The 27,746-nt window shown below is 43.6% G+C and overlaps 1 protein-coding gene across 2 annotated transcripts in view; it reads left to right on the top strand.

Moving 5' to 3' along the window:
* Nucleotides 1-5,212: 5,212 nt before the first annotated feature.
* GPBP1 (GC-rich promoter binding protein 1) overlaps nucleotides 5,213-27,746 on the top strand; it is a 32,262-nt gene continuing 9,728 nt past the window's right edge. The window contains exons 1-5 of one of the 2 annotated variants that reach the window (XM_075842404.1): nucleotides 5,213-5,472; nucleotides 11,333-11,452; nucleotides 17,476-17,599; nucleotides 19,223-19,446; nucleotides 24,429-24,495. In XM_075842404.1, coding sequence (XP_075698519.1) covers nucleotides 11,390-11,452; nucleotides 17,476-17,599; nucleotides 19,223-19,446; nucleotides 24,429-24,495 — 478 coding nt within the window. In that variant the 5' untranslated portion in view covers nucleotides 5,213-5,472; nucleotides 11,333-11,389. Of the gene's footprint in view, nucleotides 5,473-5,680; nucleotides 5,864-11,332; nucleotides 11,453-17,475; nucleotides 17,600-19,222; nucleotides 19,447-24,428; nucleotides 24,496-27,746 lie in introns of those variants that run through there. The other variant, XM_075842410.1, reaches the window with a different exon arrangement.

The following is a 27,746-nucleotide window of genomic DNA, read 5'->3' as shown; positions in this document are numbered from 1 at the left end:
TGTACACTCTATGTTGCATAGTGAAAATGGCAATCTTTCCATAGATATGCCAATATGTGGTGCCCAGCTTGTGCCACGCTGAAAGGACAGCTCTCTAATTATTATGCTGTTTTTCCCGGTTTTTAGAAACACCCTACATGTGGCCCTGATCTTTTGCCTGGACATTCGACCAGGCTCAGGAGTGAAAGAGTACCATGCGAATTTGAGGCCTAATTTGACGACTTACAAATTTGGTGATGCCATATACGTGGAAGTAAACTGCTGTTTGGGCACACCGTAGGGCTAAGTAGGGAGGGAGCGCCATTTGGATTTTGAAGCTCGGATTTTGCTTGGTAGTAGTTTTGTTTGGAGTTTTACTGGTATTTTAGTTTATAATGTGAGGGCATATGTAAGCTGGGCAGAGTACATCAGGGGCATAGTAAGGTGGTATGATAATGGGGTAAAAAAAAAAACAATAAAATAATCCATAGATGCGTTTTATGCCATGAAGCAATCCTTTATGCACAAGCCAGTGTCGCACTGATAAATGGTGTCCTTGTTTCCCCACCTTTGCAGTTTGGGGAATTTTGCTGGGAAAGCGTTGTCCTGGTATAATACGGGCACCCTCGCTTCCAGCAGATATGTTTGGGCCCTTCCCTTCCTTGTTCCCTAATTTTAGGGCCTTGATAATTCGCCTCTTGAAACAGAAGAAATGTTCCCCTCGGGCCGGCACAACTGCATATTTTCCCTTCCTGACTTATTGGAGCCATAACTTATTTTATTTTTTCATAGACGTAGCAACTTTTTGTTACAATTTTTGTAAGCCAAAGTGACCAAAAAAACAGCAATTCTGGCATTGTTTTTTAGGTTGTTTTTTTACGACGTTCACTGGGCAGGATAAATAACATAGTATTTTTATAGGGCAGGCCGTTTTGGACACAGCGATACTACATATGTACGGTAATATGTATGGTTTATTTCTTTCTTTCAATAATAAAGGACTTGATAAGGGAAAAAGAGCGATTGTGCTTTATTTTATTACTTGAACATTTTATTTTTTACACTTTTTTTTAGTCCCACTAAGGGACTTGAAGGTCCAACTGTTTGATTGCTGTCCTAATACACTGCACTACCTATGTAGTGCAATGTATTGAACGGTCAGTCGTTCACTGACAGCAAGCCAATTAGGCTTCTCCTCCAGGTGGGGCTTAATCGGCAGGGCAGGAGGCCATAGTAGCCGTCGGCAGCCCTGCCAGTTTGCTACAAAATCCTAAGATGCAGCGATTGCATCTAAGGGGTTAATGGCAGGGGTCGGAGCTAGCTCCGGTCCCTGCCATTACAACAGGGTAAACCAGGAAAGACAGTTAAAAAACACGGTGCCACATGGTGCAGGTCACAAATTATAAAAGTAGAGCAATAAACATGAGTTAATAACTGCTCACCTATTTAGGTTGTGCTGCGACAAGCACAACAATGGTAAGGACGTATGGGATGAAGCTGCAGCTAGGTTCAATGACCGGTCGCCTGGATAGGGGAACCGCTGGGTAGGAATTTAGGTATATGCAAAAAATGAACCTCAAAAATAGCGCTGCTAACATCCAAGAAGGGAATCCAATTGTTCAAAACAGAACTACATTTATTATACAGACTACGCGTTTCTACGCCGAAAGTGGATTTGACCTGATGAAGACGGCAGTTCGGCATAGAAATGCGTAGTCTGTAAAATAAATGTAGTTCTGTTTTGAACAATTGGATTCCCTTCTTGGATGTTAGCAGTGCTATTTTTGAAGTTCATATTTTGCATATACCTAAATGACAACAGGGTGTCAGCTGTAACATACAGATAACACGCACCGCTGATGACGCCGGCTCAGCTTCTGAGCCGGCACCATCTTGCCATCGATAATGAAAGCCTTTTAGAACCTGCCCCCAGTCGGGGCCGAGGAGACTTCCGTAGCCAACAGACCAGGAGGCCAGTATATGGCCATTGCAGCCACCGGCTCCCCAACGATCGCATCGCTGGGGTGCCGGTGGCTAAAAACCCCTCAGATGCTGCGATCTCTATTGAGCGCAGCATCTGAGGGGTTAATCGGCCGTATTGGAGACTAGCTCCGGCCCTGGCCAATACATCAGGGTGTCAGCTGCAACATACAGCGGACATCTGGCGGTGATGTCGCGGGCTCAGCAGGTACCCCTTCCTGACAACGCCGTATATATATGGCGGATGTCGGGAAGGGGTTAAAAGTAAAAAGACAAAAACGTAAACAATGAGAAAAAAAAAAACAATTGGTATCGCCGTGTCCGTAAAAGTCGAATCTATTCTAATATAACGTTATTTATACCACAAGGTGAACGCAGCAAAAAAACAAAACAAAACATATTTGCTGTCTTGTCTCCAAAAAAATTGAATAATGGAATAAAGAGTAATAAAAAAGTCCCATGCACATTACATTTTTTTTTTTTATAATTAAGAAAAACTAAGCTCTCACACTGATCCATTGACGGAATTGGTGCTTAAAAAATACTTGAAATGTGAAAAATTGCTGATAAATTTATAAGGCTCCTAAAATCCTAAAAAAATTGAATGTTTTAAAAAATAATGCCGACAAAGTGCACATATGGGAAATGTTGATTATCTGAAAGGTGTTATCCGACTTATATATTTTTTTTTAAAAACTACTGCAAATGTGATAAAACAAAATAAGGATCGGTACTCACTTCTTCATTTCACTACCGATGCAGCGCGGACGCTCCGGCGGGCTTCCCGATCTTTGTTTACAAGCGGTCAACATGTGATAGCCGCAGCCAACCAGAGGTCACGTGTCAAACTCCTGGCAGCATCGCTCAGCTAATAGGGCAAGTGACCGCAAAGCTCTCTGATTGGCTGCATCAGTCACAAACTGGACGCTTGTAAACAAAGAGCGGGAGGTCCACCGCAGCATCAGCGCTGGATCAGCAGTGAAATGAAGAGGAGGAGAGTACCGATTCCTATTTTGTTTTATCAAATTTTGCAGGTATTCTTTTTTAAAAAATTTACACGTTGGATAATCCTTTTAATTTATTTGTGTGGTATGGCTATTTTAGGCCCAGTTCAGACAGCGTTTTTTTTTTACGCAGATTGACACGAAAACTGCGTCGGAGTCAGCAGCAAAAAAAGTACCGATATTGGAAAAAAATTGTTATTCCCGATTTTGGAGCAGATTTGCTTCTAAACCTTCATTAGTGGGAGGAGGGGGAAAAGTTTTTGGACCAAAAACCGGCCACAGGTTTTCCATTTGCTAAATAAAAAAAACAACAAATTAAAAAATTGTGTGCAGCTCAGTCTGCCTCAAGGATCCGGAAAAAAAAATATTGAGGCGTATTTTTTCTGCTTATGAAAAACAGCCGTCTGCACATAGCCACCAATAGAATAGAAAGTTGAACTTTCAAAAACTACAAATTTTCTTTACATTTTGGGGTGTTTCACAAACCCAAAATGCATTGACTTAAATTTACTGCTAACATAAAGTACAACATGTCACAAAAATCGGAATCACTGGGAAGAGGAGAAACCTTAAAAAGTTATTCCCACATAAAATGACACATGGCGCATCCACAAACCCAAAACCGGCTGCGGCAGGAAGGGGTTAAACATCTTTTATTATATAATATACCGCTGCGTTTGTAGTCAGTCTTTGACCAACAAAAAATATCAACCAGTTAGATTAACCCGTTAGTGACCGCCAATACGCCTTTTCACGGCGGCCACTAACGGGCTTTATTCTGATGCATATGCCTTTTCACGGCGCTGCATCAGGATAAGTAAATAGAGCAGGGAGCGTCAAATCTCCCTGCTCTCAGCTGTCAGAGGCAGCTGGGGGCGTCCCTGCTCTGCCGTGTGAGATTGATCGAAGTATCGATCTCACCCGTTTAACCCCTCAGATGCGGCGCTCAATAGCGAGCGCCACATCTGAGTGGTTTTGGAGAGAGGGAGGGAGCTCCCTCTCATCCCACTGACACCCGGAGAGAAGATCGCTGAGTGTCTGTGCCTCCGATGGCAGCCGGGGGCCTAATAAAGGCCCCCAGGTCTGCCTGTAGTGAATGCCTGCTAGGTCATGCCGGAGGCATGTCCTAGCAGATGCCTGTCCGTTTTAAACGGACAGGCAGTAATACACTGCAATACAAAAGTTTTGCAGTGTATTATAATAGTGATCGGATGATCGCATATTAAAGTCCCCTAATGGGACTAGTAAAAAAAAAAAAAGTTTAATAAAGTTAATTAAAAAAAAGTGAAAAGAAATAAATGAAAAACCCACTTTTTCTCTTTACAAACTGCTTTACTATAAAAAAACCAAAATAAAAGCAAAAAAGTTACACATATTTGGTATCGCTGCGTCCGTAACGACCCTGAATATAAAGCTCTTACATTATTTAACCCGCACGGTGAACGCCATAAAAAGTAAAATAAAAAACAATGGAAAAATTGCTGTTTTCTGTGAATACTGACTTTAAAAAAAATTTGCTAAAAAGTGATCAAAAAGTCGCATCTACTCCAAAATGGTACCAATAAAAACTACAAGTCGTCCCGCAAAAAACAAGTCCTCATACAACCGCATCGGCGGAACAATAAAAACGTTACGGCTCTTCAAATATGGAGACCCAAAAACAAACCATTTTTTAAAAAAAGCGTTTTTACTGTGTAAAAGTAGTAAAATATACAAAATCTATACAATTTTGGTATCGTTGCAATCGTAACAACCCGCTGAATAAAGTTATTGTGTTATTTATACCACACGGTAAACGGCGTAGATTTAGGGATGCAAAAAAGAGTGGCGAAAGTTCAGGTTTTCTTCTATCCCCCCCCAAAAAAGTTAATAAAAGTTATATGTCCCCCAAAATGGTGCTACTAAAAAATACAACTTATCCCGCAAAAAACGAAACCTTATACAGCGATGTCGACGCAAAAATAAAAAAGTTATAGCTCTTGGAATGCGACGATGGAAAAATTAAAAAATACATTGGTCAAAATAGGCTGGTCATTAAGGGGTTAAAGCATTGCTATGACATCACACGCCGATGCATGTGGTTGCGCAATGTCACGTGTCCGCGACATCAATATCCCAAACAATTACATTTTTCAGCGTTAATCTCAACCCATTGTATTCCCCGGGAGCCAGCCGCCATTTTTCACGATTTCTATCAGTCTTTTTAGTGAAGAACTCTATACTCTGCCTCTCATGGCCGCTAACAGACAATCCACTTGACCTCGACCTCTCAGCTTGGCGTCATCTATCTAACCACCTCTCACGTTACGTCATACGTCACTAGCGTCATGACGTACCGTTCGCAGAATTAGATGACGTCACCCGATGGGAAGGCCCGGGAGCCCCCATTGACGGCCTCCGCACGCATTTTAACCTCTTCGCTCCCCAGATGGCGCCGCCCGATGGCTCCAAGCTGTACGGCTTCGCTCGCAGCTCGTGATCGGGTGGCCGCCGGGCGCCGCAAAAGCAGGTGAATAGACGGAAGAAAGGACGGGGTGGTGCGGCTGCCTTTACTAGACACTTCGTGCCGCGAGCCGACGTCGTATTGTAATCTAGAAAGTGAGAAAAACAGTCAGGCATCGCTAAGACAGCTCACTTTAGGGTCCTTGGTAGGCGGAAGTGTGTTCCAGTACCGTGTATTATTTTGCTGGGAAAGCCCCCAATTTAGGTGTCCTGTACGAACGCCTGTTAGATTATTTTGCATGTGTCTTGAGCTTTCTCGGGTGGCTGAACTATTTACTATCTCCACGGATGACGAGTGTCACCCCCTGTGCATGGGGCTGCAGGCTGCCGTAGCTGCAATCACCTGGTGATCAGTGCAGTTCTAGCCAAGTCCCATGCTCTCCTGGCTGGAGCAATGTGTGAGTACAGCTCACTTTTCTTCTGCACTCCAGCCGCACTCACTCACCTTGACTACCGCCGTGTTCCTGCACTGCTGCCTCTCCCTGCGCTTCCATGCATGACCCTTTTTTTTTTCCTCTTGCAAATCTACATTTAAAAAAAGTTTTTATAAGTTTATAGTTGATGACCTATAATATATATACACTTTTCTATAATCTGCTGCTGTCGCCTAATCTATTTCACTATTATTTTCCCTTGTGATTTACAAAATTTCCTGCATTTACCCCAAAAAAATATTGTAAAATTTCAATTTTAAAAATCACCGTAATCTTATATCAGTTTCTGGGGAAAAGTCAAGCGACGTTGATTCTGTTCCAGCTCCCATAGGGTTAATCACCGGTCTTTCCTATTGATTGCCACCGGGAAACCGCTAGAACTAAGAAACGGTGAAATAAAATATGAAGTAGAGGACTTCAGGACTAATATTTACTGTTCTGTGTGTGGAGACCCCAACTCTATCTATCAGTGGTCTCCAGCTGTTGTGGAACTACAACTCCCAGCATGCCCTGGCAGCTGTAGGCTATGCTGGGATTTGTAGTCTTACAACAGGTGGGAGGCCGCTGCTTTTATGAAATCCTTGCGGGCATTTGATGAAGGGGTTGTCGAGATCAGACAAGCCTTTTAAGTGGATCGTGTTGGCTGGTTTCTGGCGCTGTAAATGTTCACATTTTATTATTGCATAATGAAATTGCAGAACCTTGTCGAAACGGTTTACATACGTTTATAGCAAAGTATGCAAAAAAAAAAAATAATATATATATATATATATATAATTTCTCTCGAAATAAAAAAAAAAATCAGCACTGTCTCGTAAATGGAATCTGCGCCGACGGGAGTCCGGAATGTATATTAGCCGTGTACTCACATACGGCAGTGACTACACTGCTAATCATTTTTGGTCCCCACATAACCCGTTTAACCCGGACGATGAACGCGGAAAAAAAAAAAAGACATTAAAACCCCAGAATTGCTGTTTTTTTTTTTTTTCCGTCAACTTGTCTCCCACAGAAAATAAAGTCTGGTGTACCCCAAAATGGCATCAATAAAAACGACCGCTTGTCCCACAGAGATAAAAAGCCCTTACGCCGCTTCATCGACGGAAAAATAACGTTCCTGTTCTCCGAATACGGCAACACAAAATAATTGTATTCTTTTTTTTCTTTGTAAAAGTAGTAAAACATAAAAAATAACTCCATTTGGTATCGCCATTATCGTACTGCCCCGCAGAATAAAGTGAACATACCGCTTTTACCACACCGTGAACGCCGTAAAAAGGAGACCCAAAAAATGAATGGTGGAAGAACAGTTTGTTTTTTTTTCCCATTTCGCGCTACAAATTTTTTTTCTCTCCAGTTCCCAGTATCATATGGTATAATAAATAGTGCTGTAAAAAACAACTACAACTCGTCCCACAAAAAACAAGCCCCACCCCCCCCATATGGCTATATCGACAGAAAAATAAAAAAGTTATGGCTTTTGGAAGGTGGGGAGGAAAAAACGACCATCTGAAAAATGGCTGCGGAGGGGTTAAAATTCTGCAGTGCGTCTGTTGTTCTGTGTTGTCCTGCAATTACGTCCCAAGAAGTGACAGGCACTACTTTGACGCGGGTGCCTTTTTTACGCGCCGTCTTTTGACAGCGGCGCGTAAAAAAAAATTACCGTCTGCACAGAACATCGTAAGACCCATTCAAATGAATGGGCGGATGTTTGCCGATGCTATCAAGCAGTATTTTCGTCCGTAATTCCAGGCGTAAAACGCCTGAATTACGTCCGTAAATAGTGCGTGTGAACATACCCTTATTGCCCGCACGTTTTTTTTTTTTTTACAAATAAAAACCCCAATAGCAATTATTTAAAAGAAATCCCGCTGGCTTGTGGTAAAATCGCATGACTGCTGCGTGTTAGTCCGCGTCGCACGCGCACCTCAGCCTTTTCAATTACATGTTATTAAAAAAAAATGCCCTCCCTCCAGTGCCTACTGAACTGAGCTCTGCTTCATGTGAACGTTCAGTTTATCTCACAACCACATTTCTGTGCAGTTTACCTCTATGTTCACACGCTGAGTCAAAAACGTCTGAAAATACGGAGCGGTTTTCAAGGAAAAACGGCTCCTGATTTTCAGACGTTTTTTAAGCCACTCGCGATTTTCGCTGCGTTTTTTTACGTCCGTTTTTGGAGCTTTTTCCAAGAGTCAATGAAAAACGGCTCCAAAAACGTCCCAAGAAGTGAACTGCACTTCTTTCTCGTGGCCGTTTTTCAAAACGTCAGCGTAAAAAACGGCCCATCAGAAGAGAACGCCGTTTTTCCCATTGCAATCAATGGGCAGATGTCTGGAGGCGTTCCGCTTCCGATTTTTCAGCCGTTTACGGTGCGAAAAACGGCCGAAAATAGGCCTTGTGAACATACCCTAAAAGACGATCGACGGATATATCCGTCGCAAGTTGGTGCCTTAATTAAATTAAAAACCGCTAAATGAAAGTTTAGAAAAAAGGGTAAAAAATATTACAGTAAAAATAAAATAAAACCACTTTTCCCCATAAAAAGTGGTATTATTTAGGAAGTGTAAAATAAAAAATAGAAAAAAAAATACCCATATAAGGTATCGCCGCGATCGTAACGACTTGAACATTGAAGTTAACACATGAATTAAACCTCCACGTGAACGGTGCACAAAAAAAGTGTAAAAAAAACTGTAAAATATATTTTCTACACCTTGTCCCGCAAAACACAAGCCCACATTGACGGAAAAATTAAATTTACGACTCTTGGAACAAATCATTGTTTTTTAAATGTTTTTATTATGCAAACGTAGTAAAACCTATGTATATTTTTGGTATCCTAATCGTACTGACTCATACACTAAGGGTATGTTCACACGGCTAATTTTCAGGTGTATTTCGGGCCACGAAAAACTACTAAAAATACAGAAGCTGAACGCCTCCAAACGACTGCATATTGATTGCAATGGGAAAACCGGCGTTTCGTTCAGACGGGGCGTTTTTTTAATGTGGCTGTTTGAAAAAAAATGCCCCGTAAGAAGAAGCGCATGTCGCTTCTTGAGCCGTTTCCGTTTTTGGAGCAATTTTTCATTGGGTCAATAGAAAAAACGCTCCAGAAAAGTTTGATGCTTTAAAAACGGCTGAAAATCAGAGGCCGTTTTCCCTTGAAAACAGCTCCGTATTTTACAGCCATTTTTACTTTTGCGTTTGAACATTCCCTAAGAAGTTCCCAAATGTCATCAGGATCTCTTCTTTCTAAAAAATAGCGATTAAATAAAAATGGAGCAGGACAGACTAGGAGGACTTCTACAAAACTTCCTAGTAAAGGTGGTTTCCTCGGATATGACTATTGTAGTGAGAGCGGCAATGTATCCGGCGTTTTTATGCTGATCGTGGGGTTGGAAGCCACCATGATGTCACATTGGGGGGTATTTTTGACAGGCCTTTTCATACACCAGCCTTAATATGAGGAGTGCTGGCGTTTAATTCGCCAAAGTTATTTTGAAACGCATCCCTCATAATAATTTAGGCTCATCTATGGCTCTTACGCTGTACAGACGGGCGCAGATTTCCGCTATTTTTTTTACAGCAGCTTCTGGAGTAAATTATAGTGAATTTTTTAGGCTGTGGGTTGCCTCACTCCCTTGTTCTAAAAAGTGACAACATGAAAACGGGAAAAAGTAGCAAATTTTTGCGCAAGTACGACCATCAATATTATAAACTGAAAAATACCCTCACCCCCAGAGCATGCGGTTTTGAAAAAAAAATTCATTGGATCTCCTTTCGCAAGACTGTCTAGCTAAAAAAATAAAATAATTGTTGCCTATGGCAACCAATCAGGACTTGGCTCTCTTTTTTTAATTGCTCTGGTAAAATGAAAGCTGTGCTGTGATTGGTTGCTATGGGAAACTAGGCTGGTTCTTCTATTAGACGGTTTTTATGAACCCGGCTTACTACAGACATATGAAAATGCCCTCATTCCTGTTATATGGGATTAGATAAATCATGGCAGCCACTTTCCTCCATGGCTGTGTCTGGTATTGCAGCTCTGCCCCATTAAAGTGTAGCTAAACGTTTGACAAACTTCTGACATGTCATAGTGACATGTCAGAAGCTTGGATTGGTGGGGGTCCGAGCAGATTGCCTGTCAGATTTACACTGACAGGCAATAATGCTCTGGTATACGAAGTATACCAGAGCATTATAGCAGCGATCGGAAGATCGCACAGTAAAGTCCCCTAGTGGGACTAATAAAATAAGTAATAAATGTGAAATAAAGATTATTAATAAAAAATACAGTAAAAAAATAAATAAAATCATTTTTTTCCATAAAAAGTGGTTTTATTTAGTAAAAGTGTCAAAAAAAAAAAAAGTACACATATGTGGTATCGCCGCGACCGTAATGACTCCATTAATAAAGTTAATATGTCATTTAAACCGCAAGGTGAACATCGTAAAAAAAAAAACGCAAAAAAACATGGCGAAATTGCAATTTTTTTCCATTGCCCCCCAAAAAAGTCATAATAAAAATGAATCAATAAGTCCCATGCACCCCAAAACAGTACCATTCAAAACTACGTCTTGTCCGCAGAAAACAAGCCAAAAAAATCACTACATTGATGGAAAAATAAAAAAATTACGGCTCTTGGAAAGCGACGATGCAAAAGCAAATAATTTTAGTTCAAAAGAGTTTTTATTGTGCAAAAGTCGTAAAACATAAAAAAACCTCTACATATGTGGTATCGCCGTAATCGTACCGACCCATAGAATAAAGGTAACATGTTATTTACGTCGCATAGTGAACGGCGTCAATTTAAAAACGCATAGAACAATGGCGGAATTTCAGGTTTTTGTTATAATCCCCCCCCAAAAAGGTTAATAAAAGTTAATATAAAAATTATATGTACCCAAAAAGGGTGCCATTAAAAAGCTCAACTAATCCCGCAAAAAACAAGCCCTCATACAGCTATGTAGACGAAAAAATAAAAACGTTACAGCTCTTTGAATGCGACTATAGAAAAACGAATAAAATAGCTTGGTCATTAAGGCCTAAAATGGGCTGGTCACTAAGGGGTTAAAGCTTTATACTACAGACAAAATAGTTATTTCCCACCCAAAACCTAAAAATGGCCCTGTACCGGTAAATTATCAGCAGCTAAATTGTTGTTTCTAATACTTGGAGATATCGTATTTTATGGTTTTTTTGCAGCCGTTTTATTACAACCGGAAGTACGATTATATTGGTTGGAATTTTTTAATTTGCTTCTCAGGATCTGGTCTGATAAAAGTTAAAATTTGCAAATAAGTCAAACCTTCAAAGAATTTTAGTTGAGACATGTGGCCCTAGGCTTACCCAGGACCACAGTCTGTAAGCTAGTTTAAGGCCTATATTTTTCTGCTGTAATGTGTCTTCTCTACATGTCTTCACAGGGGCTTGCAATGAGGTGTTAGAACCTTGTTTCGCTTCATCCAACTGACTTGACCTAAATGGCGCAGCATGACTTTGCTCCAGCCTGGCTTAGTTTCCCTACACCGCCATCCTCCTCAAAGGTACAGAAAGCATTGGCTTGGGCTCTTCCGCGTGACCCTGGGGGGTGACTTGCTTAGCTAGTTATTGTTGCTGGGAGGTTGTGTAAGACCATCAAGAATCCTTTGTACTTGTAGTCCTCACAATTTGGTGTTTTATGTGGATTTCATAGAGTGGTTCCCCCTAAAATATGTTTTTGAAGTATTTCCCTCAGTGCGGTTATATGCACCTACGGCGCGGTTTTGACGCAGAAATCGCTTTTGGAATCTGCGCCAAAAAATGGCCGAAATCGCCCTCTCTTTGATTCCAATGGGAGGCAGAGGCGTCTTTTTCCCGGGCGGCTTTTTGCGGCTCGCGGGGGGGAAAAAGCGGCATGTCCCTTCTTGACAACGTTCCGCCTCTGTCCTCTCATTGAAAACAATGGGGGGAGAAAAATAACGCGGCGCTCGTTTACAAGCATCTCTCATTACGTTTTTTTGTTTTTTTCCCCCACCCTTTGTACTATCGTCAATGGCCGCAGGCGAAAAACTCTGTGAAAGCTGCGGCAAAAAAGCTCAGGCAGGTCAAAATCTGCCTCAAAATTCCTGAAGAAATTTTGAGGCAAATTTTTCCTGAATGCAAAACACTTTGTTTGAACTAGGCCTTAGATGGCATTTAGTGCAGCAAAAACCACATCAACTGGTTCTGCACTTATAAATAATTTAGCTAAGTAGATTATAAAGGTTGGAAATGCATTTTTTTCATTTGCATGTTTTGTGATTCTCCATTTCCTGACCGCTGTAGATATTGTGCTTGCTCTGGGGTTGCCATGGTAGCACCAACAGACTTCTGTGCATGGGAATCCTGTCATGTGACTTCTGTTCTTATAAGTGGAGATCATGTGACAGGATGGCCATGCGGAGTTCAGCTGGTCATAGACCAGAAGTAACCATAAGGGTATGTTCACACGGAGTGTTTTCAGCCGTTTTTCGGGCCGTAAACGTCCCGAAAAATGGCTGAAAAATCTGAAGCAGAACGCCTCCAAACATCTGCCCATTGATTTCAATAAGAAAAACGGCGTTCTGTTCCGATGGGCCGTCTTTCAAAACGGCCGCTTAAAAAAACGGCCGCAAAAAGAAGTGCATGTCACTTCTTCATCCGTTTTTCATAGACTCTATAGAAAAACGGCCGTGAAAATCACGAGTGGCTTAAAAAACTTCTGAAAATCAGGAGCTGGTTTCCCTTGAAAACAGCTCCGTATTTTGAGATTTATTTGAGTTTGTGTGTGCACGTACCCTAAATGTTCCCGGATGGGTTGGCCATGCCCAGATGTGTTTTTGTGTGTTTTTTTTTTTTTTTAATAACACTTTTATTGGATGACACAGACCATGGGTAGATGTTGTGACTGCTAGGAAGGTGTGACGCTAAGGATAAGGAAGTGTTGGCTCTTCCTACAGTATGTACCACTCCATCAGGAACTGAGCTAGTCCGTCTTCGCTTAGTGTATGTAGGAGGCAGACACCCTTGCTGATACAGCTTTTTTTATGTTAATTTTTTTCTTTTCCTCTCTTATATCATGGTAACAGGGGTGATACGGTTTCCCTATTTTCCACAACATCTGGTGGATGCTCAGTTGGAATTCACTGTTGTCCCCCTGCCATGCTGAAGACAAGATCATAAGCGCCTCTGTCGCCCACCAGCCTAAAGTTTGTCCCCCCCTTTGCTCCCCACCAGTATTATCCCCCCCCCCACCATTATTGGTTCTTAATGCGCCTGGGGCATTTCTGGTGCATTTTGTCCTGGTGCGTGGTCTCACTCTTTGGCGCCGGGTGACCCCTTTCTTGTGGTGCTTCTACAAGACCGACTGCGGACTCTTCCCTGGGGATATCTATGGTGGGGACATGGTACTCTATGACCTGCATCCCACATCCACCATTTCCCGTTGCGGACTGCGATTTTTCTTTTTTTTTCTTTTTTCAGGTTTCTGTCAGGGGGGGGGGGGGGGGTAGTGGCGCTTCTGCTCCTGGCTCGCGATTGATGCGCGGCTTTCACATGAACGTCCGTGACCAATTGCGGCATTGTGAAGAGGGGCGGGTCATCTCCTGCTCTCTGCTTATTACAGACGAGCAGGGACATAAATTCACAAGACCTCTCGAGGGCTGCTGCTGTTGGCACTGTGACCATATATTTCACTCTCCAAACTGGTAGGATCTGCCTTTGTCACCCCTTCCTTATACCTAAGCCCTTCTCAGACACTGAACCAGTAATTGACAGTAGAGGAGCATATATCTAGAACACTCTTATGTAATCTCAGGCGGCCATTACACCCTACAACCCAGTCATTCGGTTTTTCCCAGTTACAACTGAGTAACACTGAGACATCTATACTATCATGTCAGACGTCAAAGGAGAATACTCCCCCTGTGGAAAAAGTCACATTCCTTCGCCCCAGGTGACCGCACAAACCTTTGTAGTCTCAAGGGAATCAAAGCATTTTGATAGGGAAATTTGCCCAGACCTCTCGTCTGGAAAGGTATAGAAGATCCAGAGCATATTCTCTCAAAATGGACGAAGTCTACGGCTGTGGATCATTCAGTCTGCTGTCTGGCCAAGACCACTATTCTTTTTATGGCAGACTCTGCCTCATTCCGCGTTCCTTTGGACGTCACATTGACTTTTTTTTCTCCCAGATTTTCCTTTGACGCTTCTCGATCTCGCTCTACTGAATGGGCTTGCCACCTCCACCATGGTTTCTTTTCAGGGGTGCCCATTGAAGATCTGGTGAATCTCTCACCACCTGTCAGACACTACTAAATATCTGTTCGAAGCCTCCCATGATGCGAGTCGGCTTGAGGCTTGCGCCTCCTCTTCAGTGGTAGCAGTGTGCCAAAGAGCATAGCTCAGATGCTGGCCTGCAGATACTCCTTGACGTCTTTTCCCTCCGTTGGCTCCCATCTTTTTGGACCCGCTTAGACTAAATCATCTCAGAATCAACAGGTGGGAAAAGCACTCGCCTGCCTCGCTGCAATTATAATTCCAGGAAACCAGGACCTCGTTTTTGTCCGTTTCGTAGATTCCTCTTTCCACGAGCATCCAGACAGCAGTCCCACCAGGACTATAAGAACAGAACTTCCTTCAAACCTGTTCCTCTTGGCACTCCTGCCCTCACGTATCTAACCCTGCAGTGGGTAAACCCAGTGTCTCTAGTGGGGGATAGACTTCTATTCTTCAAAGAAGTCTGCCTCTTTCACATCTCTGACGCCTGGGTGCGGGACGTACTCTTCAGGGCACAACATAGAGTTTGTACACCTTCCTCCTGACAGGTTCTACCAGTCCACATCCCCTCCGTCTCTTGCCAGGGCAACCCCCTTTTTTTCAAGCAATAGACACTCTTTAGTTGAGGAGTTATTGTCCCTGTTCTTTCAGGCCAAGAATATTGAGAATTTTACGCAAACCTTTTTGTTGTCCCCCCAAATAGGACATTTAGTTCGCCCCTTTCTGGATCTAAAAAGGGGAAATGCATGGGGTACCTCCGGTTGGTAATCGCCTCCATATAACGGGGATTTCCTCTTGTCAGTGGACATCAGGGATTTGTACCTGCACGTCCCCATTTGCTTGTCCCACCAGCACTTTCTGTGATTTGCAGTCTCTCCTCACCACTACTGTGGCTCACCTGTTTAGCCTGTCGACGGCCCCGCAAGTTTTTGTTTTACAAAAGTTTGTTCTGTGATTATGGCGATTCTTCGTTACAGAGGGTTTTTAGTTGTCTCCTATCTAGACTACATAATCATCAAGTCTCAGTCCTGAGAGGACAACTTCAAATTACTTTGGATACCATGATTTGTTTCGGATGAATTGTCAAGCAATTCAAATCCTGTGTGACTTCCTGCCTGAGACTCACCTTCCTGGGAATAGTGTCCTACGCCGACTCGGCATGGGTTTCCCTTCCTCCTGAGAAATTGTCCACCCTGCAGCAGGGAGTCCGCACTCTGCGGCCGGTACTCCCACCACCCTCCGCTTTTGTATGAAGCTTCTGGGCACCATAGTGGCTTCCATCAAGGCCATTCCCGTTTCCTAATTTTACACGCATCACTCCAGAAGTTGATCCTTTCCAGGTGGAACCACTCTCCGGGTTTCCTAGATTACTGAATCCTTCTTTACTTGACAGACCTCCGGTCTCCTCTATGGTGTCTTTCCTCCCTGGTGATCTCTCGGGGCCGCTTCCTTATCCCTCTTTGCTTGCAGGTCCTCTCCACAGATGCCAGCTTTGTGTTGGGTTAGATGCCTTCTGGAATTTCACGGCCCAGGGCCTCTGGTCCCACCAGGAAACCATTCTCTCAGTTAACATTCTGCAATGGAGGGCGATCATCCTATGACTCAGTCACTGGACGACTCTTCTGGCCATGTCCAGACAGACAATGTCACGTCAGTCACCTACCTCCATCACCAAGGTAGGACACTTGAGTTCGTCGGCGATGGCAGAAGCATCCAAAACTCTGGAATGGGTGAAGCTTCTCGTACCTGTTCTCCGGATAATCGTCAGTTCCGGGGTTGACAACTCGGTCGTGAATTATCTTGGTCACTAACGGGTATTTTACTCTCCCTGAAGTTAAGGCACGGTGCCCTTTTTTTTTTTTTTTGCCTAAAGAATAACTAACCTTTTCGAAAACTTCTGACATGTTCTAGTGACATGTCAGAAGTTTTGATTGGTGGGGGTCTTGAGCACTGAGAATCACACCCATCGCTTAAACGAAGTGGCAGAAGCATTCCAGTGAGCTGTGCTGAACCGCTTGCTTTCTGAGCGGCTTTTCTCGGAAAGTCGATGCAACGGTGTACAGACTCAATAGAAAGTCTGTGGGCCCGTACACCGTTACATCGGCTTTACGATCAGAAATGAATCGGCTCACCCGAGCACGTCTGCCATTTTATTTTAGCCATCGGTGCAGGTCTCAGTGCTCAGACCCCCACCGATCAAAACTTCAGACATCAGAAGTTCTCTGAAAGGTTAGTAACCCTTTAAGCTAGTCTCTTCCTTCCACCTTGACAAAGATATATTGTTTTGCAGTCCTTCTGCCCGTGTCCGATGCACCCTAAGAATGCTCTTATCTTTTGGTTACTTCTTCCTTTCGTCACTCTGACTCCTTGTTTTTTGGTCCCAGAGGGTCTGAGAAAGGGCTTGGCAGCCTCTAAGGCTACAATCACTGGATGGCAGCCGTGGACTATTTGCGAGGCCTTCCGGATTAAACAAAAGCAACCCCCGCTGATGTTTACGGCCCATTGCACTAGGGTGGTAGGTGCTTCCTGGCCTGTTTGTCTTCAGGCCTCGGCTCTTCAGCTCTGCAAGACCTTGTCGTCTTTGCACACGTTCACCAAACATTACAGGGTGCATACCTTAGGCTTCGCAGACGCTTTCCTTGGTCGCAAGGTCTTGTGGACATCTGAAGTATATACTTACATCCTCTTTTTGGATGTGGACTGCTCTTGGACGCCACTGTTGTCTGTGTCCCCCAATGAGACGAATGAGAACATGGGATTTTTTAAGTGCTCACCGTCAAATCCTTTTCTCGTCCAATCAATAGTGTGATACAGCTACCACCCCTCTTTTGATTGTTTTTATATGGCTGTCCGTTGGACATGGTTTTCTATAATGGTTCTGATATTCTTGTTCTTATTCTCCTACTGCTGACTAGCTCATTGCCTGAAGGAGGGGTATATACTGTAGAAGCCAAAACTTTTTTATTCTTGGTGTCACGCCTCCTAGCATATACCCATGGTGTGTGTCCCCCAATGAACTGGACGAGGGTTTTCCTTCCCTATTGATGGCACACAGGCTGATGGAGCGGGAAGATACAATAAATGCAACTCCCAATTATTTTCATATTAGCGGGATCCCTGCATTTGGAGCCCATCTGTAAACTATAGATGACTATAGAGTGCTTAAAAAGCACAGGCTACGGACCATTGTAAAACTCTGTGCTGCAGCGGTTTTGTAATACATTTGTGGAAACCGTTTTGCAGTGTCTATTTTCCAGCATGGTTGCACATTAAACATGATTTATTATTGTAGACCGCTTTGAACACTGAGAAGCATTCTGAAAGCTTGGTGCGCCTGGACAGCCGATACAACGTGATCCGGAGACGTCACAATTCTTCAGATGCATTTGATGCCGCTCTTGGTCGCTCCAGTGGTGGTAGGTTTTATTTTTGGGGGAGAATTTTTTTTTTTTATTATTTGGAACTCCTGGACCCTCATTGCAAAATCTAGAACAGAAACTCCAAATATCACATGTTGTTTGTAGTATTGGTCTCTGCAACAGGAGCTTCTGCAGCCCCTATAGTTACGCTGCTGATAATAGAGGATCCATGCTGGAGCTTTTTACTTCAACAAGCATTACTGGTGTAGTTGTGGCTTACAACGATTCATAGGAGTATAAGTTAAGGATAGTTAGGCGTTTGATCCTATTTAGCTGGTGGTAATGAACGCCAATCGACGATAACAGCGTGTTGATCTGCTCACGTTTGCTCCATTTAAACGGAGAAACTATTGAAATGTAATGGGGGGCGACAGATAAAAGATGTGATCAGCCGACAAACGAGCTTTTGCTGCTCTGTTTACACGGGCCAATGATTGGGTGCAAGCATACGTACTAGTACCTGTTTACCTGATCTTTGGCCCCGTGTAAAAGGACCTGTAGATGGTGCCCTTAGGATACCATTATTAAGCTGACCGATTCCCTTCAATGTCTGTTTTTAGCTTTATAGAAGATGTTAGGACAACCTCTCGGCGAAAAAGTCCTCTTGACCATCAGCTGATCGCCACAGGTCTATCCACTATGGGGTGGCCACTGAAGGGGAAATGGTTTATTGGGATATATTTGTACTGTACATTAATGGCTTGGTTATACAGTAAGTAATTCACTCTAGAACCAGGAAATTTTTAACGTCTCATGGTAGATCCAATGCACCCCACATGTGAAGGAAAATAATACCTAGATGTAGGTAGCATGGGGTCCTCCAGTCAGTACTTTGCTTAGTAGAGGGAATGAGGTTTATTAATGTTCTTGGTCTTTTGGACTTTCCCTGGGTGGAATGTCCCTTTTTGCCGCTAGTTGTATTAGGTTTGTAAGGAGAGGGGGTTGGCTGGTCTCCGGGGACACATACAGAATGAGGCAGGATAGAAACAAAAGAGAGGAGGAGATCAAATCAGATCTCCACTTTGGACCGTCTGATTATTAGAAGGGTCTTTTGACAATAAGTTGATCACTAAGTGTCCCCTTGTTGAGACCCCCAGCGATCAGCTGTAATCATTGGGGAAACGCGGCAGTTTGTGTTCAGTTTCCCTACAGCACTTCCATAGGTGAATTTAGGCATTACATAGCGCCCATTCATATCAATTGGTTGTCTGTGTAATACAGGACAGGTCCTCCAGAGCGAGAGATGGTCATTATAAATGCTCTCCACTCTGACCAAGATATGAGGATCCTGAACAGAAGACACCCCCCTCTATTATTTTAGAATTCCCTAATAGGGTGTATGACCATGGGTTTTCTAAACTGGACAACCCCTTTAAGTGAGGAATTGGATTTATTTTTTTAAATATATTGAGGACCTCTCGAAATGTGTTTGAAAGGGAAACTTTACAAAAAAAAAAAAGAAAAGTGGGGGAGGTCCAAAGTTTTTCTGTTATCTAGCCTCAGACCTATTCGGGTTCGGCATGCTGGGACTAAATTTTGACACAACGCTTTAGTTTTTGCATCTTGACTGAATCTTTTACCACATTAATCCACATATCCCTTCTTGGTTTGTGGATATAGGTAATTTTGGGAGAAAAGAAAAAAATGGCTGGCGCTCACAAGGCAGGAATGGATCCGAGAATATAAATCACAGTGTTACACTGAATGGCACAGGCTCCCGCTCTCGTAGTGGCACGTTTCATGGTGGAAAAAGCCACTGGCTTCGTGAGGGGAGTTTTTCAGAGAATGATGCAACTCGAAAAGAGGATCGTGAAAGACGCAAGCAATTTGAAGCTGAAGATTTTGTATGTATATAGCCATTGTACAAATATACAGGGTCACGTTTATAAATCTCTGTGGCTTTACGAAACCATTTCCTCCCTGTAGGATTTACTTCTGGTTTTGGCGTATTTGTTGGATTTTCTGTCAAAATTTAGCAGCAAGAATATTACAAAATCCCATTCACGATCAGCAGAAAAGATCTGCACGTATTTGAGGGCATTCAAATCCACAGCGTGCCCAAACTACATAGTTAAGGTTGAAAAAAAGACACAGGTTCATCAATTCCAACCTATAATATTAGTGTTGGTCAAGGGGAAGGCAAAATCCCAATGCCCATTTCCTCATTAGTGAAAAAATATTTCCCGACTCCAAATATGGCAATCAGCGTAAATCCTTGCATCACTGACCCTTCTCCAGAATCTAGTACTCGTTACTTGTATAATTTATATATCTCAAGAAAGGCGTCCAGGTCCTTCTTGAACTTGTTCAATGAATCAAACATCGCAATATCTTGTGGCAAAGTGTTAGTGTGACTGCTCTTACAGGAGAGGTTCCATAGTGTGACTGCTCTTACAGGAGAGGTTCCATAGTGTGACTGCTCTTACAGGAGAGGTTTCACAGTGTGGCTGCTCTTACAGGAGAGGTTTCATAGTGTGACTGCTCTTACAGGAGAGGTTCCATAGTGTGACTGCTCTTACAGGAGAGGTTCCATAGTGTGATTGCTCTTACAGGAGAGGTTCTATAGTGTGACTGCTCTTACAGTAGAGGTTTCATAGTGTGACTGCTCTTACAGGAGAGGTTTCATAGTGTGGCTGCTCTTACAGGAGAGGTTTCATAGTGTGGCTGCTCTTACAGGAGAGGTTTCATAGTGTGACTGCTCTTACAGTAGAGGTTTCATAGTGTGACTGCTCTTACAGTAGAGGTTCCATAGTGTGACTGCTCTTACAGGAGAGGTTCTATAGTGTGACTGCTCTTACAGGAGAGGTTCTATAGTGTGGCTGCTCTTACAGTAGAGGTTTCATAGTGTGGCTGCTCTTACAGTAGAGGTTTCATAGTGTGGCTGCTCTTACAGTAGAGGTTTCATAGTGTGGCTGCTCTTACAGTAGAGGTTTCATAGTGTGACTGCTCTTACAGGAGAGGTTTCATAGTGTGGCTGCTCTTACAGTAGAGGTTTCATAGTGTGACTGCTCTTACAGGAGAGGTTTCATAGTGTGACTGCTCTTACAGGAGAGGTTCCATAGTGTGACTGCTCTTACAGGAGAGGTTTCATAGTGTGACTGCTCTTACAGGAGAGGTTTCATAGTGTGACTGCTCTTACAGGAGAGGTTTCATAGTGTGACTGCTCTTACAGGAGTTTTCATAGTGCAACTGCTCTTACAGTAGAGGTTCCATAGTGTGACTGCTCATACAGTAGAGATTCCATAGTGTGACTGCTCTTACAGGAGAGGTTTCATAGTGTGGCCGCTCTTACAGGAGAGGTTTCATAGTGTGGCTGCTCTTACAGGAGAGGTTTCATAGTGTGACTGCTCTTACAGGAGAGGTTTCATAGTGTGACTGCTCTTACAGGAGAGGTTTCATAGTGTGACTGCTCTTACAGTAGAGGTTCCATAGTGTGACTGCTCTTACAGGAGAGGTTTCATAGTGTGGCTGCTCTTACAGGAGAGGTTCCATAGTGTGGCTGCTCTTACAGGAGAGGTTCCATAGTGTGACTGCTCTTACAGGAGAGGTTCCATAGTGTGGCTGCTCTTACAGGAGAGGTTTCATAGTGTGACTGCTCTTACAGGAGAGGTTTCATAGTGTGACTGCTCTTACAGGAGAGGTTTCATAGTGTGACTGCTCTTACAGGAGAGGTTTCATAGTGTGACTTCTCTTACAGGAGAGGTTTCATAGTGTGACTGCTCTTACAGGAGAGGTTCCATAGTGTGACTGCTCTTACAGGAGAGGTTTCATAGTGTGACTGCTCTTACAGGAGAGGTTTCATAGTGTGACTGCTCTTACAGGAGAGGTTTCACAGTGTGGCTGCTCTTACAGGAGAGGTTTCATAGTGTGGCTGCTCTTACAGGAGAGGTTTCATAGTGTGACTGCTCTTACAGGAGAGGTTCCATAGTGTGACTGCTCTTACAGGAGAGGTTCCATAGTGTGACTGCTCTTACAGGAGAGGTTTCATAGTGTGACTGCTCTTACAGGAGGTTCCATAGTGTGACTGCTCTTACAGGAGAGGTTTCATAGTGTGACTGCTCTTACAGGAGAGGTTCCATAGTGTGACTGCTCTTACCGGAGAGGTTCCATAGTGTGACTGCTCTTACATGAACGGTTTCATAGTATGACTGCTCATACAGGAGAGGTTTCATAGTGTGACTGCTCTTACAGGAGAGGTTTCATAGTGTGACTGCTCATACAGGAGAGGTTTCATAGTGTGACTGCTCTTACAGGAGAGGTTTCATAGTGTGACTGCTCTTACAGGAGAGGTTTCATAGTGTGACTGCTCTTACAGGAGAGGTTTCATAGTGTGGCTGCTCTTACAGGAGAGGTTTCATAGTGTGACTGCTCTTACAGGAGAGGTTCTATAGTGTGGCTGCTCTTACAGGAGAGGTTCCATAGTGTGACTGCTCATACAGTAGAGATTCCATAGTGTGACTGCTCTTACAGTAGAGGTTCCATAGTGTGACTGCTCTTACAGGAGAGGTTCCATAGTGTGACTGCTCTTACAGTAGAGATTCCATAGTGCGACTGCTCTTACAGGAGAGGTTTCATAGTGTGACTGCTCTTACAGGAGAGGTTTCATAGTGTGATTGCTCTTACAGTAGAGATTCCATAGTGCGACTGCTCTTACAGGAGAGGTTCCATAGTGTGACTGCTCTTACAGGAGAGGTTCCATAGTGTGACTGCTCTTACAGAAAGATCTCTGTACTGTTCAGTTATATATTTGTACATTGTAATTAGATCGTCCCTAAGCCATGTTTTTTCTAAACTGAATAGCCCCAGGTTTGATGACCTTTCTTGGTACTGCAATCCGCCCATTCCCTTAATTACCTTGGTCCCCCTTCTCTGCACCCGTATGTCCTCCTTATACACAGGTGCCCAAAACTGCACATAATATTCCACATGTGGTCTGACTAGTGATTTGTATAGAGGCAAAATGATGTTCTGGTCATGAGTATCTATTCCTCTATTGATGCATCCCATGGTTTTATTTGCCTTGGCAGCAGCTGCCTGGCACTGGTTACTAAAGTTAAGTTTACTGTCCACCAATATCCCCAAATCTTTTTCAGTGTTCGTTTTACTCAGTGTTTTACCATTTAATGCATAATTGTAAAATATGTTTCATGGGTCCAGGTGTAGAAACTTATTTTATCCACATTAAATGCAATTTGCCTTTTCTCCGCCCACGCTTTTAACTTCTCCAAACCCCTCTGTAATATTATATTATCCTCCTCCTTTGTGTGGATTACTTTACAGCGCTCAATATCATCTGCAAATGTTGTTGCGGCTTTCTTCTAGACTTGCAGTAGATTTAACCCGTTACAATGCAAATCGACTAAATCTGTCAAGTGAAAGACATGCAGATTTCAAATTATCCCTACAGCTGAACTTTTCTGCCGTGTGGGAACATGGCCCCAGGCTCTGTTCACATCATGTTTGGTATGTACACCTAGCGTATACACTTTTATGGACTTGGACTTATGCCAAGAGCATCCTCATGTCCTATATCTGGCCAATAATGCTTGGTATACCTGTTCAGTGGTATTGGAAAGAGTAGTAAACGACGCTTTCCAATGGCAGATGTATGTCATAATTGTAGGACGTGGCGTTTGCATATTTCTGTTTATATCCGTCTGGTGTACTCCTCTAGCGTGGTGTGCTCAACAGCTCTCTCTACCTCGGTCACAGCAGAAAGTCACAGCATGACCTCAAACTGCAACCAACAGCCTGTTAAATATCACAAAGAATTGTCAGATATGTCCACTTGGAAAGTACAATATCACTAAAAAAGGTAGTGGATAAAATATAACTTATTAGATATGCTATAAAAAAAAAAATAGTGGCATTCAAGGTGAATTGCGACTGATATTCAATCACTTATAGCTTACATGTGATGCAAATTCCCTACATTGGCATATGTGATTGTGGGCAGATAAATCAAGGTACAGCAAAGTGTGGTTCCAACCCAATGAGGGAAATGAAACACTGTAGCGAAGCACTGTATCCTTAACAGCTATACTGGATTGTTTACATAGTGTTACAAAGTAAAAGAGGACTGCTGCTCCTCCTATAGATACAGCTAGGGCTCCGTTCCGTCGGAGCTTTCCGTCGGAACGGAGCCCCGACAGACACAAACGGAAATCATACGTTTCCGTTTGCATCACCATTGATTTCAATGGTGACGGATCCGATACAAATGGTTTCCATTTGTCCCCATTGTGTAAGGGTTCCGTTGTTTTCACGGAACAAATAGCGCAGTCGACTATGGTATTGATTCCGTCAAAACGACGGAACCCTTACATAACAGTGACAAACACAAACCGTTTGCACCGGATTCGTCACTTGAAATCAATGGTGATGCATATGGAAACCTATGGTTTCCGTTTTTTTTTTCGTTTAGATTCCGTTCATGGGTTCCTCTGACGGAAAGTTCAGACGGAGCCCATGAATTGAGTTCCAACACAGATGTGAACGAAGCCTAAGCGTTCTTTCGCTACACATTTCCCCTTCCCTTTGTTAGATAGAGAGGGATCATCCGGACCAATGCAACGATAGAATATGTTAAAGCAGGAAAAACTGCTATTAGACGGATGAACAAGCAGTTAAAACTGCTGAGCTGGAGCCCTGACGGTGGACTCAAGCTCTTTGATGTAAAGTCTGTTAACCACTAGACTGGGACTTTTTTTTTGTTTTTTTTCAATAGTGCTGTCTTTTCCTGTTTATTAAACTACTTTTAAGCATTTAGTATTTAGACATTTTTATTTTTTTGTGCTGGTATATTGATGTATTTTATGTTTTGCAGCCTTCTTTGAACCCAGAGCATGAAAAAGAGTTTAACCAAAACAAGTCTGTAGCTGCAGGAGTATGGGGTGAGTCCTGCGGGCTTTCTGTTTACTAGTAAAACAATAAAATGTATTTAAACTTTCTAATTCCTTAGTGTTTATTCCATGTATTCCTTTATGGGCTATAGCAGTGGTCTCCAGCTATTGTAAAACTACAACTCCTAGCATGGCCTGATAGGCTGTGGATGCCAGGGATGTTTAACAATAGTCTCTGTTAGGGCATACTTAGGTATGCCCTTACAACTGCCTGGGTACTATTAGTACACAGGCTAATGTATGGGGAGATATAGGTATATGCCAGTACATTATAGTTTAAAAAAATAAATAATATATGATCAAAATGATTATATATTAAACAAAAATAAAAAAACATGTTCAGGAAATAAAAATCAGTAAAAAAAACTCCCCATAAAAGCGTATATATGTGTGTGTATGTATGTATGTATGTATGTGTGTATATATATATATATACATACATACATACATACATACATACATACATACATACATACACACCAGTCCTTCTCAATGAATTAGAATATCATCAGAAAGTGAATTAATTTCAGTAATTCAATTCAAAAAGTTATACTCATATATTCTATAGATTCATTACACACAGAGTGATCTATTTCCAGCAGTTGTTTCTTTTAATGTTGATGATTATGGGTAACAGATAATGAAAACCCAAAATTTGGTGCCTCAGAAAATTAGAATATTATATAAGCCCAATTTCAAAAATTGTTTTTAATACCAAAATGTTGGCCTACTGAAAAGCATGTACAGTATCTGCCCTCAGTACTTTGTCGGGCTCCTTTTGCATGAATTACTGCATCAATGCGGCGTGGCATGGAGGTGATCAGCCTGTGGCACTGCTGAGGTGTTATGGAAGCCCAGGTTGCTTTGATAGTGGCCTTCAGCTCTTCTGCATTGTTGGGTCTGGTGTCTCTCATCTTCCTCTTGACAATACCCTCTAGATTCTCTATGGGGTTCAGGTCAGGTGAGTTTTCTGGCCAATCAAGCGCAGTGATACTGTGGTTATTACACCAGGTATTGGTACTTTTGGCAGTGTGGGCAGGTGCCGAGTCCTGCTGGAAAATTAAATCAGCATCTCCATAAAGCTTGACAGCAGAGGGAAGCATGAAGTGCTGGGAAATTTCCTGGTAGATGCTGCGCTGACTCTGGACTTGATATAACACAGTGGACCAACACCAGCAGATGACATGGCTCTCCAAACCATCACTGACTGTGGAAACTTCACACTGGACCGCAAGACACTTGGATTGACGCCTCTCCACTCTTCCTCCAGACTCTGGGACCTTGATTTCCCAATGAAATGCAAAATTTTCATCAGAAAACAGGACTTTGGACCACTGAGCAGCAGACCAGTCCTTTTAAAGGCTTAGGCCCTATTCACACGACAGGGTTTCCTGGCCGTGTGACAACCGTTCAAAAAATGTCCGTCACACGGCAGTAGTAGGAACAATAGACCCCAAATGGGGCTATTCACACGACCGATTTTTTTTTTTGATGGCCCAGGAAAATAGGACATGCCCTATTTTCGGCCGTTCTCCCAGGTAATACACAGCCATCACTGGAATGTGTGCCGAGTGACGGCCGTGTCTTCCGTCGCTCGCTCTCTCCTCCTCACAGTGCGAAGAGCATGTGATGAGGAGGGTATTTTCTTGCTCCATGTAGGAGCGAAATCCCCAATCCCCGGCCACGGCTTCGGCAACGCTGTGGCCGGGGATTGGGGATTCCGCTCCAGGAGAAGTCCCCGACTTCACTGTTCATATATGGACATTGAAGTCAGGGACATCTCCTGGAACGGTGGCGCTATCTACAGAAAGGTAGGGTGGGTGCCATCTATGGGGGGGGTGTGCTATGTAAAAGGGTCCTGTGTGGCATTACCTGCAGGGGTCCTGTGTGGCATTACCTGCAGGGGTCCTGTGTGGCATTACCTGCAGGGGTCCTGTGTGGCATTACCTGCAGGGGTCCTGTGTGGCATTACCTGCAGGGGTCCTGTGTGGCATTACCTGCAGGGGTCCTGTGTGGCATTACCTGCAGGGGTCCTGTGTGGCATTACCTGCAGGGGTCCTGTGTGGCATTACCTGCAGGGGTCCTGTGTGGCATTACCTGCAGGGGGGCTGTGTGGCATTACCTGCAGGGGGGCTGTGTGGCATTACCTGCAGAAGGCTGTGTGGCATTACCTGCAGAAGGCTGTGTGGCATTACCTGCAGGGGGGCTGTGTGGCATTACCTGCAGGGGGGCTGTGTGGCATTACCTACAAGGGGGGCTGTGTGGCATTACCTAAAAAGAGGGCTGTGTGGCACTCCTGACGGGGGCTCTGGCAGTATCTACAGAGGGAAGTGTGTGGCAAAAAATTGACAAATGAAATTCATCCGTTTTTAAAACGGACAGGGAAACAAACAGATGCAAAATCGGGCGTTAAAAACGGAAACACGGCCCGGAACAGATGCAAAAACGGCCGAGTAAAAAAAACTAACCAAAATGGACGTTTTTATCGGTCAACACTCGGACACTGTCATGTGAGCAGAGCCCGTCGGCCGGTGATTCCACTCCAGCAGAAGTCCCAGACTTCACTGTCCATATATGGACAGTGACTTCTCCTGGAGCGGAATCACCGGCCACAGCTGTGTCAGGGACGGCTGTGACCGGGGATTCCGCTTCAGGAGAAGTCTTTGGTGTCGCTGTCCATATATGGACGGTGAAGTCAGGGACTTCTAAGGGTGCGGAATCACCGGCCCAGACTTCTTGTGGAGCGGAATTCGTTGCCGAAGCTGTGGCCGGGGATTAGGATTCTTCTCCTGCAGGGAGAAAAAAAAATCTCCTCTTCCTCTTCACATGCACTTCGCTTTGTGAGGGGAAGAGAGCGAGCAGCAGAAAGCACGGCCGTCACTCGGATCACATCCAAGTGGCAGCCGTGCTTTACTCGGCCCCATAGACTTCTGTGGGAGCCGTGCGGTCGGGAGAACGGCCCAAAATAGGGCATGCTGCATTTTTCGACAGCCTGGTTTACCGGGTGGTCAAAAAAAACAGTTGTGTGAATAGCCCCATTTGGGGTCTATTGTTCCTACTGCGGCCGTGTGATGGCCGTTTTTTTCACTGGCCGTCACACGGCTGGGAATCCCTGTGGTGTAAATAGGGCCTTAGGAAACCTTTATTATGTATTTTGTGTTGATTATGGAATAGTCACCACAGGAGCTGGTCACAGCAGGGACAGGAGATGGCTTTAAAAAAGGGTTAGATAATTTCCTAGA

The sequence above is a fragment of the Rhinoderma darwinii genome, chromosome 1 (assembly GCF_050947455.1).
Source record: "Rhinoderma darwinii isolate aRhiDar2 chromosome 1, aRhiDar2.hap1, whole genome shotgun sequence".
NCBI classification, from domain to species: domain Eukaryota; kingdom Metazoa; phylum Chordata; class Amphibia; order Anura; family Rhinodermatidae; genus Rhinoderma; species Rhinoderma darwinii.
Note: the sequence above shows the minus strand (reverse complement) of the source record. Positions and strands in the feature narration are given on the sequence as shown.